Below are 19,891 nucleotides of genomic sequence, written 5' to 3' on the forward strand. Positions count from 1 at the left end.
TGTCTAACCCAGGGAACTGACTCCTGAGCCTCCCCGCTGAATGCCATGTGGAGTACACTGCCACAAATGTTTTGTACGTCTCCTTCTGTCATATATATAATGACAGTATAATCCTTCCATAAAATAAATGCAAACAAAAAAAAGCTAGAATACAAGTGAATACTTGTCGAAATATGCACACACCCCCCTTCGTCTCTGCTGTGCTCGAAATTAAGGCTAAATCAAATAGTTTACAGGCATCTACTGCAAGAATAATGGTAGAAGAAAGAAACCAAGTAAGAGAACAGCTTCAGCACGTGCACTTTCAGTGTTTCATTAATTCAGTAGCTTCCTAGCTTATTCCAGTGTGGAAGAAGATGCATCTGTTTATAAACATAAGGATTTGCTGCTTAGTATTCTATGAAAATTTAGGATTGACCTAACAAGTGTACAGCTTGCCCAAACTACTGCAGCATCAGATTCATTCTCTGTATCCCTACAATACTAATAAATAAGGGAGAACAACAAAGGAGGAGCCAAGGCACAAATAATTCATTTCACTTTCTTAAAGTTCAGTCTAGACCATCCCTATCTATTAGAGAAAGCCAAACCAAAAAGGGCAGTCAAGAGCTCTAGACAACCCACTGAAGGTAGTCTACAGTCTTACTTGTTGGCTGAGCCTATCAACCAGAAAAACCATGTCAGACCAGATCTAGATGTGCTGAGTTTTAGGTTACAAGAAGGTAATCTGCTAAAAGCAAGCTAAATGGGATTTCAGTTTAAATGCTGATTTCGTTATGCGATGAAGCAGATTGTGTATTCTCACATTAGCATCTCAGTTATCACTTCAAGCATGGGAAGCAGACACAGACTTAGGGATAGCAAATATTGATTATAAACTCAGAGTTTCTTACTGTAGCAGACACAATAAATTCAACTTACATGCTCACAACAAACAGCCTATGAGAAGGACTACTACAAGTAGGACAATTAAAACTTACGGATTTATTGACTCATCTTACACAAAAGGAAGGGTGTCAAAGATGTTTTAAAAAATGTAATTTGATGATTTCTGTAGACACTACACAGAACAACGAAATGATAAAGCACATTGGTGATTTCCACTGCACCCCAGCTCTTCAAATGTCTATGTATTACCTTGTTGAATTCTGCTTAGCTAGCCAGTTAGGTTTTATACTCCAGTGGCTAGAACACAATACTGAAGGTTTTCTTAATTTTAACTTACTGTACAAACTAGGGGAAGTCCTTTCTATACCACTGCTTATGTTCACCCGATTATGAAATGAATATTTGGTAGAACCTGAATTTACCTGACAGGTATTGGCCATGTTTAAGTAATGAAGTTTTCGTTTCCATCCACCAAGAAGCTTGTCTATCATTTGAAAACAAACAAACAAACATGAAGATCAAGAAAAGTAAGACTGTATTGTAAGTAACCATACCACAGATTAAATTATTTTCACTCTCACTTGTCTCAAATGTCACTAATGAAAACCAAACCTTTTTGGATGTATCTTAGACATCACAAACAGCAAATAGAGAATTCCTGAAATATCCATGTATCCTCCTCTGACAAGCTGAAGGCAGGAAACATGTAGGCAACTCATACAGCTACCTAACCCCATAGTCTTTTAACTGAATCTGGTAGATCTCTAGTGTTCTAATCAGTCCCACAAAAACCATGCACAAATATGTGAGGATGTGTGCCTGCAGGAGCACTAACAGGGCTATCTAACTTTCTGAATTAAAGTCTTAGAGATCCTTGACATGATAAAAAGACACTCTCAATAGTCACCTTGTCATAGTCTTCTCTTTATTAAAAGAATTTACTTCATGTTGTTACTGAGAAATTTGTAGTGCCAAATCAGTGGAACAGATTACTACAACTGTAATAGCCACAAGAGATTTGCTGATCTCCAGCAGAAATAGTTTAATGACAACCTAGAGGTCAAAATCTGTTTTCATAAATACAGGGTATTATCTCAATACTCTGTATAGGAGTCTATTCACAGAACAGTCTAAATCTTCATTAACACTTGCCAGTGGCAAGCCTGTTTTACTGAAAAGCCACTCAATAGCCAATATAATACTTTTGCCAAAATAAATAAGGCTAAAATCCTTTGATCAACCTTATTTGCTCTACGCTTTTGAGCAAGTTCTTCCAGACAACGCACTAAAGCAAAACAAATACCCTTGTTTCAAATGTATTAAAAAATATCAAGATACATTGTCTGTGGACAGCTACATAGCAATAAATATTGCAAAGTAATCTACACAAAAAGGGTTGCAAAGGTGACTGTTTGTAATCTGCTTAACAAAGTCATAGTGCTACTACCAAGCCAGAAATCACAGACGTATTAGAAATAGCAACATCAGAATGCTCAGCTGCCCTGATCAAAATCCAGCTTGCTCACTAGTATGTTGTACTTCCTTCGCAAAACCAACACACATGCAACACCGCAAGTATTCTGTAACAGTATTTCAAGGCCAGCTGGCAAATGGCTCAAATACTGTATATAAATTATCCGCTTTTTTCTGAACTAAAGGAGACAGGACAGGGACAAGGAATTGCAATAGAACCTTCTTCACTAACATACAAGACAGTATGTTGTAACATGCCTTTCAAGGCACACATCACTATCAAGAGTAAAAATATTAGCTGTGTTTTATTGCTACAATATGTGCCGTATCAGATGCTTGAGCAGAATTTTGTGAATTGTATTTATTAAACCACTGAGGCAGCATATTAAATAGCCATGAAGAGGGTTTTTCCTACTGTTGTCCACAATGCTAGGAGATTTAAAATAAACAGGAGTGCAAGAACAGCAGCTTGGGCTTAAAACAAGTTCTGTGCTTGTTCCTATGAAGGGAGGTTGTTTTATTTAAATATATTTTATTTCCTCATCCTCATTCCCTATCTAACTGCTGCCTCTTTTCAAACTCAGATCGAACTTAATCCCACAGAGGCAAGGGAAAAGAAAATCTTCAGCCTAAACCAAGAGAAAAATCACTAGAAGATAAACAAAAAAGCAGCTAACAAATTGTGAAACAATGTTTCCACCTGGAGGTTTTTAGATGTCAACTACATTTTGTGGAAAATATTGGAAATTTGAAAGTCACAGATGCTGCCAGGAACTCCATGAAGTAAGCATGGTGTGTGAACATGAAACATGTTGCAATAGTTAATAAAATATTTCACAAAGCTTGGTTAAATAAGAAAAAAATCTTGATAGTATATGCTGAAGGTTTTTGAAAGATAGCATGTTTTCAATTCATTCACCACAAAAAAAAAAAAAAAAAAAAAATCACACTCACTAGCTCAATTTAAAGTTTCTTCAAGAATGCATTCAAGCATTACTAAGCTAAAATAATGATATAAAAATGGAAACAAACTGCCCTCAGCTGCAGGAGCTCCCATTATAACAAACTATTGTTTACAATTTATAAAAAAAAAGTTATTTATTCCACATGCACTTGACTCCCCTTTATTAAGTGACCTTTTTCTCTTGTACCATCTTATTACAGATACCTATTTTAAGAGGTAAGAGGTTGCTTGTAAATGGCAACATACTAGTATAGTAACATGCTTGTGTGGCAAAAGAGTTTTTTCTATCCTTCTTCCCCCTCCAACATAACTGCAGAAAAGAATAATCAACTGTGGAAAGATCTGAATAGTTCAATGGGCATAAAAGAGGTACTGGCAATAAATTAGAATATTGCAGACCTCTATGGGTTTCAGACATTGCTTCACAGCTGATACCATACATGAATTTTAAGCAGCCTGCTGGGTCAGGCTAGCTCTTGAGAAGCACTACAAACCATTACCATGCATCATCATCAGCTAGGTTTTAATAGTGAGCCTTCACCACAGAGAAATACAGCTTGCTTACAGGACACTGTAGTCCAAATCAGAACAAGTATCACTAAGTTACTCTAGCAACAGTGGAGCTTTTTGTTCTCCCAAATTTTCACATGTCTTTTCAGGTAGAATGATCAGCCCCATCTAAAGTCATCAGAAGCCAACTTAGAACATAGGGTCCCCATTTTTTTTTTTTTTTTAATCAAAGCTTGATCCTACATGTCTCATTTGGGGCTGAGTCAGTCATTGCTTCCCATTCTGTTTTCCTTGTGCATGACATGGCAAAAAGACCCACAGGGCAGCAAACTGCAGTCCTATGTGTACAAGCCAATGTTTTGACTGGACACGTGACATGTCATTCTGTGACTGGCCAGCTTAAAAAAACCAACACAACAACAAAAAGCAAGAACATGCAGTTTATTTCCAGATGTATTGCGCGCTGAAAATATGAAGCAGTCTCCCCCCTCCATAACAACTCTTGGATTAATGAACTTGCTTCCTATCTATCCAGTATGAAAAACAGCTTGATTCCCCATAAAACATTTTATACCTTTGATAAAGCATTTTAAATATAGAACTTCCAAACGGTTTAGAAAAAAAAAAAATAATCCCAAACTCCTTTGTGTGAGCTGTTAGCATTTTGTGGATTTCTATTGTGTATACTTGCAAAGAAAGCAAGGGTTAAAAATATGAACCAGAACCAGGCAGAGTCCTGTTTTCCAGTAGCAGCTTTTTCTACTTTCTCATGCAAAGCTGCTTTAGAGGTTAAGTGTGACAGGCTAGGATGACAGAGTATTTCAGGTTGCGTGATAGTGCAGCAGGTGCAGTACAGCTGAATAAAACTGGACCACGGAGTGGTTGTTATTTGTTTCCATCCTGACAGGTGTATCTTTTGTCCCTACAGGACTGAGGAGACTCTAACTGACATTCCAAAAGCACAAAAACCACTCAAGAATAGTTCTGCCAGGTTCTTAGTGGCTATAATTTCATTCACAAGGGCTGTAGGCTGGCTAACCACCACCATAGCGGGCAGCAGCAGGACTCTGAATTTAGCTCCAAAACATTTAGTCTTATTTTATCTTTTACATGAGGGAAATCTCTAAGAGAAACAGCACGTAGGCTACACAATGCATTTTCAAGACAAGTAATAATATCTGGTCAGCAGAAAGAAGGTCCTTCACCTTCCGCCTTCACTACCCCTTCATTCAACCAGAAGATGCTGGAGAACATTTACAGAGAGTATTTCAGTAACAACACTTTCAAAAAATACAGAGGTAGAACAGTCAGTTTTCTGTATCCCCCCACCCCTTTCACTAGCATTGCTCCTGCCCTTTGAAAAAATATGAAATCTCTTGAGTGCTTTCATATCTTCAAGGGGTAAAAAGTGCTAAAGAGCACAGCTGTATTTCAAACACAAACGCACAAATCAGTTCATGACTACCAAAGCTGTTCTGCTGGAAATTGTAAAACCAGCTAGAAATGTCACTTAGTTACAGACACAACCTTATATCAAAGCAATAGGTGATGAGAGCTAAAAATACTGTGGTCACCATTTACAATGTTTTACTAGTCTCCCCCTCCCCCCAGTGGTACTCCATCACTGCTGGACTTGTGAAGGGGTCCTGCTCTCACGTTTGCCACCTTTTCTGCATTTAATGTATTCATCCAAAAAAACCCCTGATGATTAGAAACAGCAAACTAGAGAAGAGCACTAAATATTGGAAACTGAAAGTCCTTAAATTATTCACAGAATTCAAACAGTTTTTGAAGTACACTGTGGCGTTTCGATAGCCATGTAATTCAGTCTGACATCATAAGCTACAGCACTGCAATGCTAATTTGGGAGATGATTACAGCTGTAAGAGGCTGATGCAGTCTTCATTTACATATATCTCTGGTCTGTCTCCTCAAAGGACTAAAGATCTGCTAAATTCCAAATTCAATGGGAGCATCAGTTCACCCAGATGTGGCCAAGATAATTTCACTAATCAAACAGCAACAATGCCTCACTACGACTCATTGGTGGTTAGCATCACTACAAACTTTTTAATTTTCACATACAACTTAGTGAAATACCATGTATGCTGCAATATCTTGTGACAGCCTTTTGGTGAAAAATTCAGCATATAATATGACAGTGGGAATTTATTTGCTGGGACTGATAGCTATCACCATGTCTTCTCCCTTCACTACAGTATTTCCAATTGTTAAACCTCAAGACCTTTGTGAGGGCATTATTACAGTTATGCAAGTCAAAAGCTACAGCCCAGGCTCTGTCTAAAATCAGGAAGTTTCTCCACCTACTAGGTACTCTTCTCCCTCCTCCACAGAGTTTGTTTGGGGAGGTGGAGGGAAGATACAAGTGTTCCCATTCTATTTCTTTAAAGCATCAAATGAAGTCATTCATACCTGTTTATCTCAAAGAAACTTAACACATCACAGCCCGCTTGAAGACCTAGATAAAAGTTATGATGGCTCAGAAGACAAGAATCCCAATCTTCAGGGCTTTTTCCTTATACTAGGGTACATCAATGGGAATTTTGCTACTCATTTTACAGAGTAGGAGGATACCCATCATAAGGGTAATCCTGATTTTTATTCTTGCTATTCCAACCTCTCACTAATTCCTCAGAAAGAACGCAAGGAGAGGTTGGCACATAATTCATTAAATTACAGCTCTCAAATCTGAACTGTCAAGTCATGTTTAGTACAACTCAAAACAGAAAACAGTACACAATCTTTATGAAGAATTAAAGATGCAAGACTGAGAGCTTCTATTCAAGTGATCGAAGAAAGTTACAAAGCTCAACATAAGCCAGGTACCACATATTAATAACTCCCAGATTCAATCAAAATAGAGCAGGAATATTTAAATTGTAGTCTAAATTAGATCTGTAACAATCTTCATAGAAATAGGCAAGTCAAGTAGCAAAGTTATCTTTGGAAGAAATCTATTAGCCGTAATGGAATGATAATCCTCTTAGATTCATTGATGCTGACAGATTAAATACTTTAAATTCATCTTTTATTTTGTTAGCTCATTTGACACAAAATAAGTCCTACACTTTTAATATTATAGTGAGAGTAGAAGGAGTTTTGCTATTACTGTGGGAAATTCGGTATTAATGGAGTGCTTCTGGGTATTGAGTAGAACTATAAACTATGTTACCAAATGACAACTGGAAAGGACTAACTTGTTTCCACTTCTAAGATACTACCACTATTTATTAGCAACTAAATTGATATTACTGAATTTGTTTTCTATTTAGGAAAAGCCTAAAAAAATACATTGATAACAAGAAAGAATGCATGAATGAACACATTTTCCCTATAAATAAAGCGTTAAATAATATAGGGTTACATATACTGCCAACCTTTTGCTCCTAGTGTCAGGCTGGCACATCTCCAACAAAGCAGCCCAAAAGCCCAAGCGATCCTTCCTCCATTCTCCTTCAAGAAACCACCATGCTTCAGCAACAGCAAAACATTTTACAGCAATGTTTTTCAGTCCCAGATGCAACTACCAGACAGACTCACCAAACTTACATACAGATCCTTTGTGCTCTACCTGAAACTCCTAGCTACAAGATTACTTACTGTTCTAGTTAACAGGGACTTTTCCAGCATTTTATTCACAAAACCTTTCAGAAAGGGTAGTTTCATACTTCTGCTGATCAAAAATAAATGTTGAGACCTGGAAACTTTTCATCATGCAAAATTATTTACGGCATAGCCCTTTGCAGTAAGTTTTGAGATGTTTGCATTCACTTAGAAATAAATAATATATACCATGCCTAATATCATACATTATTTCTAGGTTATTATGGGTCCCAAAAACCTCAACCTAGCAAAAATCAGAATGGACACAGCAGGCAGAAAAATAAGACAAATCTCCAGCATCTCACTTCATGTTACTCCATCTTAGCTTAAGATACACCAAGTTACTCAATCTTGGATCTACAGATTTGACCTATTGATTCTATCCGTATTCTATAGTTTATAATGGTAAATAAGAGGGTTTTTTTTACACTGCTATATTTATCACTGGAATACCTGTCAGCTACTTTCACTCTTTTTATAAAAGGGAAATTACTGATCACTTGCCTATGAACCATATTAGGAGGCTCAAAGTCTTAAGAATGCACAATTACCCGGGGCAGGGGGATCTAATTCCAGAATTATAAAGCTATTTTAACAAATCTGTATTTTTTCAAAATTACTTAGCTCTGAGAACTACATGATGTGAATAACAACATTCAAAACTCTATCTGGAAGCCTTCAGTTAGGACATAGTGCTGAAGAGGAATGACATGCATTAAATATATGCACCACCTAGTGTCTTCCAGTGCATCCACTACATTCATTATTGATCTGCAGTACATAGCTTTGACAGGCAAAGCGTTTTTAACTGCTACCCGACGTTACTTTTTTTATTCCAAACAGTCCATGTTCTTTCCAGCCAAGTTAAAAGATACAAAACAAAAAGTTCCAACTGAAAACTAGCATTATCTATGTCAGCAGCAGTAAATACCTTACAATATGTCATCATCAGCAAATACCTCCTGAACTGGAAGTTGAAATTAATATTTCAAAGGGTAATGGCTTACTACAGATCTTTAACGGTTTTAAATCTGGCCTAGAACACAGCTAACCTGAAGCATCTGTCACCATAAAAGTCATAGACACATCTGTTGAACTGCAAATCAGATACAGTTTTATATGAAAGGCTGAATTCAATTAATAGAGCAAATTTGTTTTTCTGTAATGCAATTTATTATTAGGAATGGTGTAAGGAGAGAAGCAATTTTGTGAATAACTGTTCACAATTTATAAGAAATCTCCATGTTTGCTCTTTTTCTATTCATTGTCTGGCAGGATTCAAGCAATTCAATTTCACATGCAGAAACACTCACGGAAGAAAAGTTTTAGATTCACAAAAGCACCTTCTACTGAAAAAAAAATTAAGCATATCCAAGCAGAAGATGAGTAATGTAACAGTTCTTTTAACCATTTACAGATGAGTAACCTGCAATGGTATTTCAGTTTTCTGTGCAGTGAGTCAAAGAGCACTAAAACACACACAGAACAAAATCCAAAATATTTTGGTTTATCCTCCTACAAATAAAACTCTCATCAACCAGGAGCAGATTTTTTTTCAAAAAGCTTTTGACATTCAACACAAATTAGACATAAAAGCATGTTAAATGTTATTTTAATTCTGCATTCAGGATAAAGGCAAAAAGCAGGTCTCCTGGAAAAAGTCAGAAGCAATTTTTTAAAAAGTTTTCCTATTGTTGCTCCTATTGCTTCTTTAAAACAAGCATGGATATGAAGAAACAAAAAAGAGCTCAGTTACACTATTTCCATTCATTTTGATTACATTCTGTATGTTTAGACACATTAAATAAGCTTTATCTACAGATCAATTACGCTCTTTTATTACAGCATTTCAAGTGTTGAAGCATCCACTGGACCTTCAAAGCATAGAAGCCATTTACAATTACACCCAAACCCTTACTGTACAGGTACCGTACATAGGGCAAGAAAAGTTAACTATCACCACAAAGTCATTTTCTGCAAGGTTACAGGTCAGCTGTGGAGCTGGGACTAAACTGCAGGTACATCCAAGTCCCAACCAAGCCTTCAACATCTGTGTTCCCTAGTCACGACTGTTACAGAACCGGGAATGACTGGAATTATGCAGTCCAGACAGTACACAAAACTGGTCTGTAGCATTCACAGACAGACTGGATGCTAGAGCTTCATGTCATCTCTACCTGGCAAAGTTGCCTGGCATGCCTGTTAAAGGAAGAGACTCTACTAAAAATTTTTTTCTGTGAAACAGCAGACTCATAGAGCATATTTGGCATCTAAACTGAGCCACCTCATAGGCCAGCTTCCCCTCAGATGGCAATCTAGTCAGAGTCAGCATCAGTTGGATGCAAAGTGGATAATTAGCATTGGGACTTCCCATTTTGCATTGCTTTTCCATTGGAACTGTCCAGACCCAGGCTGCTGCTTCTTTCAATTGCTTGCAATAGGTTTGTGGCTTCTAAGGTCATTGGCTGCTTGTATTTTTCTCTTTCCATGACACATTAAGCAGAGGTTTCCAATGAGATGTTCACAGTAGGAATCTCAAACATGTATGGTAACATTTTATTTTTTTTTTTTTAGGAAAGTATAGAAAGACTAGGATTGCTGTATGCTGAAATTATGTTTATGATGCATGCATGTAATCTCGCATACATATTCTTGTCTGAGAAACCATGTTAATTTGCCATTGTTCTACCTCAATACAGACACAGTATTGCACAAAGAATACCTTGTATAAGCAAATTAATTAGATACCGCCTATTCATCCTCTTCAATAATCCAAAAGCAAGCTAATTGCTGAATGAATTCAAACTATGCTAAGCTTCCTAAAGGAAGTATTTTTAACCTAAATGGAACTAAATGAAATCAGTGCATCAGGGCTTCACTGAGGTCTGTAACTTTTTAAAATTCAAAAGAGAAACAGGCAAAAAACAGACAAAAATACCTACAGCAGTAGTCAGCAGAATACTCATTACGGAACATCACGTTTAAGTGTAATTGCCCTCCGACATCCCCTGCATGGAAGTTCCTATAAAGCATTTGGCACTAAACAGTAGTGGGCAAGTAACTGGACTCCACTGACCAAGAGCCTGCAAATAAGTCTTTATTAGCAACATTTTTGGATGGTGTTAAAAAAGGCCACTCAAGGGTGGGTGGGGAGGGGAAGATGGATGAAAATGACATTGATCACAATTATGCAGGTAAATTACAAGGTTCAGATTACTTAGGCTTGTACACAGCGTTAGCATCTTCTAATACCTACTTGCAAGATGCTTCAAAATGTGGTTTATTGATCTCTAATGAGATAAGATGGAGCATAAAAAATTTCATACTTACAAATACTCATGCTCTAAGCTAAGGCCACATGATACAACATAGTTATTGAAGTGCTTTAAAAGTATAAATAGAAAATGAAACATTTTTCTATTTTATACAAATGAATCTGACCATCTGCTTCACTGCAACAGCAGCAGCATCTAAAAACAACTGAAACAGCAGCCTCTGGTGTTAAAATTCTGCTCTTTTTCTCAGACTCCACCTTTCACCAGAAAGCAGGACTAAAAATACAGAAAAGATACACCAAGTGGCCCTGAGGAATCCTTTGCACCATAAGTAATTTTCCATCTTAGCATATATCATACTGTTTGCGTTTACCTTCTGTAATTCACTGTGAAAATATCATCAGATAAGCTTCTATTCTGCCCTGGTGAAAATTCATCTTGATACAAAGTCCTCTTACTGTATGAAGATGGAAAAATTTTCATAGCATGGAAAGCTCATTTCACCCCTGTACATATCAAGCTTTATTCTCTACATCTGAAGAGACAGAAATATGAGCACATATATGAACAAGCACATGTGTATGAAGGATAAGCCAAGAAAAACCATCCCTGCAAGACACTCCCTTAAAGGGCAGAATTATCCTGTCTTTCAAAAAATGAAATATTTTCAGAGATGCATGCATTAGAAAGAAAGCAGACAATGGAGGCTGTGCACACCTCACTTCCAGGACAGGATCATATGCATAGCTCTTCAGGTCTTTGTTTGAGTAATACAAGGAAAACTTACTGCCATTCTGATCTGTAGCATTCCAGAAATTCATAGTATGCTCTCTCTGCAAAGCAGTAATGTACTCAAGTATTATCAGAGTGCAAACTAAAACAATCCTCATAAGGATTAGTGTTCTGTAACAGACAAAACTAGAGCATATTCATGTCCAAAGTCAGTCTTACACTCAACAGGAATGTTTAGACTTTCCCAGTCTTTCTCTGAATTATCTCACAAACTAAGTTACAACAAATTACGAAGACAGTAATAAATGCAGAAAAAATTCAGGACTAAATAGAAGCCTTAACAAAACTAGACAATGACTTAAAGATACACACATAGATACTCCCAAGTTCCAAAATGTGACAACTTCTGCATCATGCACCCAGTTTTGAAATACCGCTCTTTAAAGCCCCCAAATTTCCTGTGGTTTTAGAGAAATTAATTATTATCTTTTGAAACCTTAGTTTCTCAACCTATGAAAACAAAGCAATGCTTTACCACATGCAAACTGAGCCTATATCGTTCTGAAGATCCGAGAAAGATGATAAACCATTTAGTAAACAAACTCACAAGTAAAGGAAGTTTATTTTCTGAGCAGTTACAAAGTTAAATAATATAAACACTGACAGAGAAGCTCACATAAGACACTACACACTACAGAGTGAGTGGAAGGATGGTTCAAAGCAGAGCACGTGGTTTGTTATTTTAATGAATGCTTTGTCCTAACAACAAAAAGACAACGTTATCTGAATGGAGTGATTTGATCTAAGTCATACAAGAGATTCATATGGCACCCATGTCTTGCCTTAATTTTTGCTTACTCCTATATCGCTTGTTAAGAATATTTCAAGTGTACACCTAGCTGAGATATTAATAACACGCATACTTCAAGATCAAATAAATCAATATGCTGACATGGTGCGTATTCAGTTGGGGCTCACATGTAAGAAATATTTCAGATAGTAAACTGTTGACTGTACTTACAAATAATCAAATAGCTTTACTCCCAGCAGGGTATGAGGAACAGAGAAAGAGAACTTGAGACAGCCTAATAAAGCAACAGAAATAATATACTTCCTTTTGGATATAGAAATCAAGACACCTAAAAAACCTCCCTACTCTGTTAACACAGTGTAAACTCTGAAGCAGAGCTGGCCACAGAAAATCAACAACATTCCTCAAAAAAAGCATCAGTGATAGCTCTTACACACCTCTAAGCTGGTAACAATGAAGTACTTTACAAATAGGGACAGAATTCTCAGATACACGAATGAAATTCTAGCCCACTTACAATGAAATAAATGGAGGCTCATCTAATTTGCACAACGACGTTATTAAATGCAAGACAAAAGGTACAATCAGGACACAAAAAACTTGCATACCAGTCCTGTCTTCACCACTAGATTTATTTCAGTATCAATAGAATTTGCTGTTTTTACCTAAAAAGCATTTACCTAAAGCATTATTTCTCCAAGAGCTCTGCTGTCCAGAAGCTGGTTTGTCTTCTTAGTTCCTAGATGCAGAATAATACTTCAAATATGCAGCTCTCTGGACTGCATGTTGTCAGTGCTTTTTTTGTTAAAAAACAAACAAACAAACAAACACACACCAAAATTTTCAGACTAAAAGGAGGTATCTACTTCAACAGCTTCCTGTCCACAGACCCACCCATATTCCATTAGGTGGCTTAGCGGAACATTTTATCATAGTAAAATCAGTAGCAATATGCAGTGGCTACCAAGCTGTACAGTAAGTGCCATACTACTGGAAAAATCCCTAAACAATGCCAATTTAGAACAAAACGTACTCAGATCTATGAACACCATGTAACACAGAGCTTTATAGGCTTTAATATCAAAACACAGAAGAATACTAATGTTCATGTTTTATAGACATCTTTATTCAGATACATGCAACCCAAAATTAGCTTCAATGCATCAGTGAGATAATAAATATTAGCAACTCTCTTCTCATTTTCAAATTACCATAGTGTCTATGCAATTTTTCCTGTAAAATAAAAGCCCAAAGCTGTATACATATATTCATTCCAACAGATTTAAAATGCAGTGCGAAGGGTATCTACAATCATTTCATTTTTCTTTAATCCCCGTTCAGAATAAAATCCTGGAATACAATTTGGTTTGGAGGCAGCTTTTAGAAAACTTCATAACCTGAGATCTTATAGCTCAATGGGTTGTTAACTGAGGTTAACTGCTTAAGCCAAAGCTACAAGTAAACACTATGCAACATCACAACTGAGAGACAACAGACACCAAACCGATGAAAAAAATATACTGTTCTTCCTCAGAATAATGTCAAAACCCACTTCTGCTCCAGTCTAGAACTTGAAATGTCCTGCGTGGCAATTTTAATTAAACAGTTGAAATTTGTTCCTTAACAGCAACAGAAGAGTCATCCTGCTACACATGACTTGCAGTGGGAAATTTCAGATGCTTATAGGGCCTGATCCTGACCATACTTCACAGGGTGCAAGAACTGCCATAGAGTCCTACCAGACGTGTCAAACAAAAGGCAGTTAGCACCTCACATCACTGCTTTAAATACACGTGCATTCTTTTGCAGTCACAGATGTTTCTTGATGAAAGTATTAAAAAAGAAAAATTAATGTTAGACTTCGTTCTATTCTCATAATTTATTTCACCGTTCTGTAAAGTGTTTTGGTTTTTTTTCAAAGAACCACTAAAAGGCTGTATTTTGTCCATCGCACAAAAGCCTCTCAGATTTCCCCTCTGCTAGACCAGTCATCAGACTTGAATGAGAGAACACAGCACATCAGGTGGCCAGTAAGGTTCCCAGGAACTGTGGCAAGGTGTCATAATCCGCTAGCTACCTGCGGATGGCTTCCTATACAGAGACCAAGACCAATAAAGTATATACAAAAGAAAAAGAGAGACCTCCACAGAGGGGCTAGTGTTAAAACAGTGAGAGGAATCTTTTAGGATCTACAAAGTCCCATTACTCTGTTCTGTAAAAGTAAGCCATTTGTACTGACATATGGTTACAGACTCTAAATACAGAAACTATGCCTTATCGACCACAGGCACCTTCCTCCAAAAAGGATAACATAGCACTAGATTGCCCCCTACTTCCCAGGCACTTTGAATACTTTGGGAAGTCCAGATATACCAGCCAAGGTGTCAGGGATGCCAGAGGGTGAAGAGTTGGTGACATCCTCTGGCTATTTGCCCTAAAGAGATTATCTTGCTCAAGTGATTTACCAGGAAAAAGTTAAATAAAGACTCCAAGCATCTCAAAACATCCACCTCACGTACATAAAAAATACACGCGCTCGTGCGTATGCACATCCAACCTCAGGCACTCGCACTGTTTGACAGGTAATTAGATTCTCACTGCCAGAAGAGATCATTGAATCTCCCAAAGCCCACCATTTTGGGGCAATCCAACTAGTCGCTAGGATCACCGTGAATATTTCATAAAGACGCTGCCCAAAGGATCCGCACACACGCTGGATCCCCAAGGACGCTTGTGCACCTCACAGCCCGGAGCTCTCCCCGCCTATTAAACCAGCAGCCCTGTGGTAAACGACCCCCCGCTCCAACAATCTGAACTACTGGTACAACCACAGTTACCACCGCAGTAGCTCCCCGCTTCTCCCTACCCCAGACCGACTCTGGACACGCTGTCCTGCAGCAAAGCTCCTGTCACGTCCCGCGGTGGGGTCGGGGGGTTTGGTGGGGGTTTTTTTTGGGGGGGGGGGGAGTCCCCGCTCTCCCCGCCGTTAGGGTACTCCCCACAGACCCAAGGCGGGCGCGAGGGGCTCCCAACGGTCCCCCCGGCGCGAGCCCCTCTCGCCCGCCAGGGAGGCGCGGGGAGCTGCGCGTGACAGCACCGCCCGCGCGCGGAGCAACCGGTGGGACGCGACCACCCCCCACGCACCCCCGCCCGGAGCGCGGTGCTCCCGCCGCAAACTTGCCGGCAGCTTGCGGGGGAAGCCGGGCAGGCTGCAGGAGGGGGGTGGGCGAAGCCTCTTCGGCGAAGCCCCGGGCGCCCGCTTACCTCGCAGAGCGGCCGTCCAGCTGCAGAGCCCCAGCACCAACAGCAGCCGCCGCTTCAGGCGCGGGGGGCAGCTGCTCCTCGCAGCCACTCCGCCCATGCTGACCCCGCAACTCCCGCGCCTCTCCCCGCCGGCCGGTGGAAGGAGAAGGGATGCAAATCTCCGTTCGGTCCCTCCGGAGGCGAGCTCAGGCAGGAGAATTCGCCTTTTCGGTTTTTTTTTTTTCGTTTGTTTGTTTTTTTGGCTCCCCCTCCCCTCTCCCACCCCCCTTCTCTCTCTTCAGCTGCGGGGAGCTTCCACCTGCCCCTCCCCGCCCCGTGCCCGGTGAGGAGAGGGCGAGGAGCGGGGCCGGGGCTCTCCGCTCCGTTCGTTCCGCTCCGCTCCGCGCTCCGACCCGCCGCCGACTAGCCAGCCGCGGCGCGCGCCCGCATCCCTAATGAGCCGCCCCTCCCCCGCAGCCAATTAGGCGAGCGCTGGGCGGGCTCTGCCACCGGCGCGCGGGGCGGGGGTGCGGGCGGGGGGGGTGTGTATGTGGGTGCGCCCAGGTGCGCCGTTCCCCCCCCCCCCCCCCGCCGTCCCCCGCACCTGCCCGCTGCCAGCACGCAGACTCCTCCACTGAGTCGTGGGGCGGGGGGGGGGACGGACGACACAGCCGCGCGGTGGGCGAGCAACCAACCGCAAACGGCAACAAAAAAAAAGGATGAGCCAGGGCCGGGGCTACCGGCGGTTGCTGGAGCAAAGTTTGGAGCAGAAAACGTTGCTCGTCAAGACCGTGTGACTCGATTGGGGCTTGATGGGGGGAGTGCAAGTCTCCCCCCCCCCCCCCCCAGCTGCATTCAGGGTAGTTCTGGGGTTTCTGGAGGTTTTTCTACCTTCTCAGCCTGATTCACACATTTGGGCACAAAACCCTAAAACAAACCAACCCCAAAACACACCCTACTACTGGTAACAAGAACATGAGGAAAATACTACAACAGCCATCCCCCACACCCAAAGCAAACACATTTTGTGCCATCTTTATTAATATTGCATGGCTCTGTGATCAAAAATTCTTTTTCTTGCCAGGAGTGTCACTGTTTCACTCTCCCTTCCCCCTCTCTAATTGCATATAAATATTTTTATTACATACCTGATAGGGAAGCAAATTGTAAGGCCAAAAAAATCTCTGTTTTGCTCAAGTGAAATTGCTGCTGTACCACTCTGGATAGATTAGATAGATAAGAAATCGGAAAACAAAGGTACCGCTTGAAGAAAAGATAAGTTGCTAGAGGAGTAACTTCCAGTCATAAAGAGCAGCAGCTCTTCCACAGGCTCTGTCCTTGTCAGTGGCAAATGCACAAGATTTCAGAGACTGGTGTGGGTTTTTTTACCATCAGCGGGTAGAGGGGGAGAGGAAAGGAAAAAAAAAAGCCACAGTGAAATCTGGTGCGTCAGTGCTTCTAGTAGGATACAAAAACTGCAGTAATGGAGCAGAAAAAGGTACAAAACGAGATTTGATAGTAATTAAGTGTCTCACCATGAGATTCCTGCAATACTACACGATAAGAACAAACAGATCACATTTGTATCATTATGACTGTAAGAGAATTATCATTGTGGAAGTCAAACATGGTGTGTTCCTAGCCAAGATATTACATGTTGCATCAGTATGCAAAGTACCCCTGAAATACTGCATTTGTTCTCCATTTCCCTTTCTTTTGGAAATAAACTCCATTTTCATCAAGTGCCAAGACCATAAAAGTCAGAATACAAGGGTTTATTCCCATACATGCTTTACACTTGAGCAATGGCACTGAGTTCACTCTACCCCAGCTTCACGAAATCTAAAGCATGCACACATCTCAAGTTTAAGGGGACTCAGGTACTACTTACAAAGTGTTTTGAAATCTCTGACTGATAAATTCTGGGGAAAATGCAGCAGGATTAGTTACTTATACTTAAGAGCAAGGCTTGTCAACTGAGTCCTCCTGCAGGCTAGCTTTGTGGTGTTTTCAGGAGGAAACAAATAATTAAAGCGAAAGGAATTTGTAAACAGAATTTTAAGAGAAAAAAAATCGATATCCGAGAACATCACATCAGAAGGTCTCTTATTCCCTTTCCATCATGTGTTTGCGCTAGACTTCAGCTCACAATGAAAAGCAGAGCTGCAAAGGCAGAGAGCAAATATATGAAAAATACATTTTCGTCAACAGCCTTTTAGGCCATTCTCCACATTCAATGGGTTCCAAGGAAAAAAACAAAACAAAACAAAACAAAAAAACCCCAACCAAACAAAAATGCCCCAACACTGAGGACCAGAACTAGGAAGCTACACAGAAAAGTTTTGACATGTCAGAGTATCTAGCATACTCCCTTTAAAGTCTTAGCATGTCAGCATCATAGCCATATTTTCTAGTACATACATACAGCCACTTTTGCTTCAAGCCCAACTAATTATCTATCTATTTTTGCCTATGCCAATGAGTCCATTTTTGGTGCTTTAGATAAAAGTATCAAGTTCTCAGTTTATAATGCAATTATGATGGGGAGGAAGAGAGCAAAAGCAGAAAAAAAGGGCAACAGCTGGTAACTTCAATCAGTGCACTTGGAAACACAAATAAAGCAGAATATTCCACAAAGATACAATCTCAGGGTGGGGGAAGTATGCAGCAGTTTCTGAGCTAGTGAAAGGCAGCTAAAGATGAAATTAAACGTTCCTTAAGCACCGATGCACGCTGATAATGTACAGCACCTTACAGAAACAAAGCTCTATATATGCTACGGCACTGTAGTTCTATGAACAGAGGCTATTTACACAGCATTTTAACAAGAGGAAAGTCACAGGGAAAGTAAGATTCTACCTTTGATATCAGGGTGTGAGCAAGAATGAAAGAGAAGACAGGAATCCAAAGAGGATTAGTGGCATTAATGGAGGAACATGGAGAAAAATTAATGGAGAAGCTGCAAATGCTGCAAGGAAGACATTTCTTCTTCCCCAGCACTTCAAGGGTTAAACTTTACAATGAGCAATATTCATTTCCTGACAGAGTCCATATTCCACATCTGGGATTCTAGATTTCCTAGAATCTGAAAGTCTAAGGTTTGATGCAGCTGCTGAAAAAAAGACGCTAAACAGAAATCAAAAAGGGGAAACAAAGAAAACCAAAGTAACTTTCTTGAATACCTTGACCACAGCAAGCACATACCCAGGCAGTAGGAAAGTGCCTACAGGAGGGACAGACAGACTCTGTAAGCCAAAGTCTTGACTCTAGTCTTCAGCTCTGCCACCACCTCACTCAACAGATACTTCTGAGCACGTTCTTTCCCACGTCTCTACATCTCAGGTTACATCTTGTACTGTGCCATTGAGCTGGTTGCTAAAGATATTTCTACAGTCTTCAACCACATTATCTTATTAAACACACAGCACTTTACAACTGTGAAGTAATTTTTTCTAGCTAGAATATGTCAATACCCTAATAATTTTCAATAAGCCATACAGCCACAGCCTGAAGGGGGAAAGAAAAATAAAAAATAAATCACCTTCTCCACCCTGGAAGCTCAGCAGAATGTTCCAGCTGAGTTTGCAAAGGTGCTTTCAGTCTCAATCTCTTCTCAAGTGCAACATAAAAATTTGCAGCCAGGTGATTACATTTTGTTTCTTATTTGATGTATGACCTTGGAGTAACCCACCTGTGATTTGCAATAAATCAGAATTCACATCACCTGTATGTCAGACAATAGGCTGGGGGAGGGTCATGGCTGACATGCTCTCAGGAGCAGGTGAAAGACAGCTGCTTCATTTTGCAGCTCTCACAAATAAAAACATACCTGAGATGGCACTGCAATCTGATAGAATGTACCATCGCTACGCTTAACATATATAATGAGAAAAGGAGAATAAATGCATCTAAACCATTGATGTATATCACAGAGAACATTAGACACATACCAGTTGGCTCTAATGCAAGTATTCACATCTGTACAATAGGTAAATAATTCAGGAGCAAGCAAGAACATCCAACTGTAACAACAAATAAGTAGTGAAATTACGTGAAGCACTTTGAACAGGCTCCGTTGTCATGACACAGAAGCCAATAAAAAAAAAAGCCTCTTACTTGCTTTTAGCATATTTCCAACATTTATCCTTCCCCTTCTCTCTCTTTCTCTCACAAGAGTACCCTAAACAAAATGGAAAAAATGATCCAGCCCACCTGGAACAGTTGTAATTGTGAGAAAGTTGTGAGACTACCTGCCTTGATTCAGCAATACCTACCAGCCCACACCCTGGTTACACACCGAAATAATGTAGGGACAAGCCTTTGACCTCAAAGTGCATTCCATTGAATTGGCTGTTTCATTTTATGGCACCA

The 19,891-nt window shown here is 39.9% G+C and overlaps 1 protein-coding gene across 2 annotated transcripts in view; it reads right to left on the reverse strand.

Moving 5' to 3' along the window:
* Window positions 1-15,837, reverse strand: part of UNC5D (unc-5 netrin receptor D) — a 176,260-nt gene extending 160,423 nt beyond the window's left edge. Inside the window, exon 1 of one of the 2 annotated variants that reach the window (XM_069800947.1) lies at window positions 15,542-15,837. In XM_069800947.1, coding sequence (XP_069657048.1) covers window positions 15,542-15,638 — 97 coding nt within the window. In that variant the 5' untranslated portion in view covers window positions 15,639-15,837. The remainder of the gene's footprint in view (window positions 1-15,541) is intronic. The other variant, XM_069800948.1, reaches the window with a different exon arrangement.
* Window positions 15,838-19,891: the final 4,054 nt, after the last annotated feature.

This window comes from Haliaeetus albicilla, chromosome 13, assembly GCF_947461875.1.
Source record: "Haliaeetus albicilla chromosome 13, bHalAlb1.1, whole genome shotgun sequence".
Lineage (NCBI taxonomy): Eukaryota > Metazoa > Chordata > Aves > Accipitriformes > Accipitridae > Haliaeetus > Haliaeetus albicilla.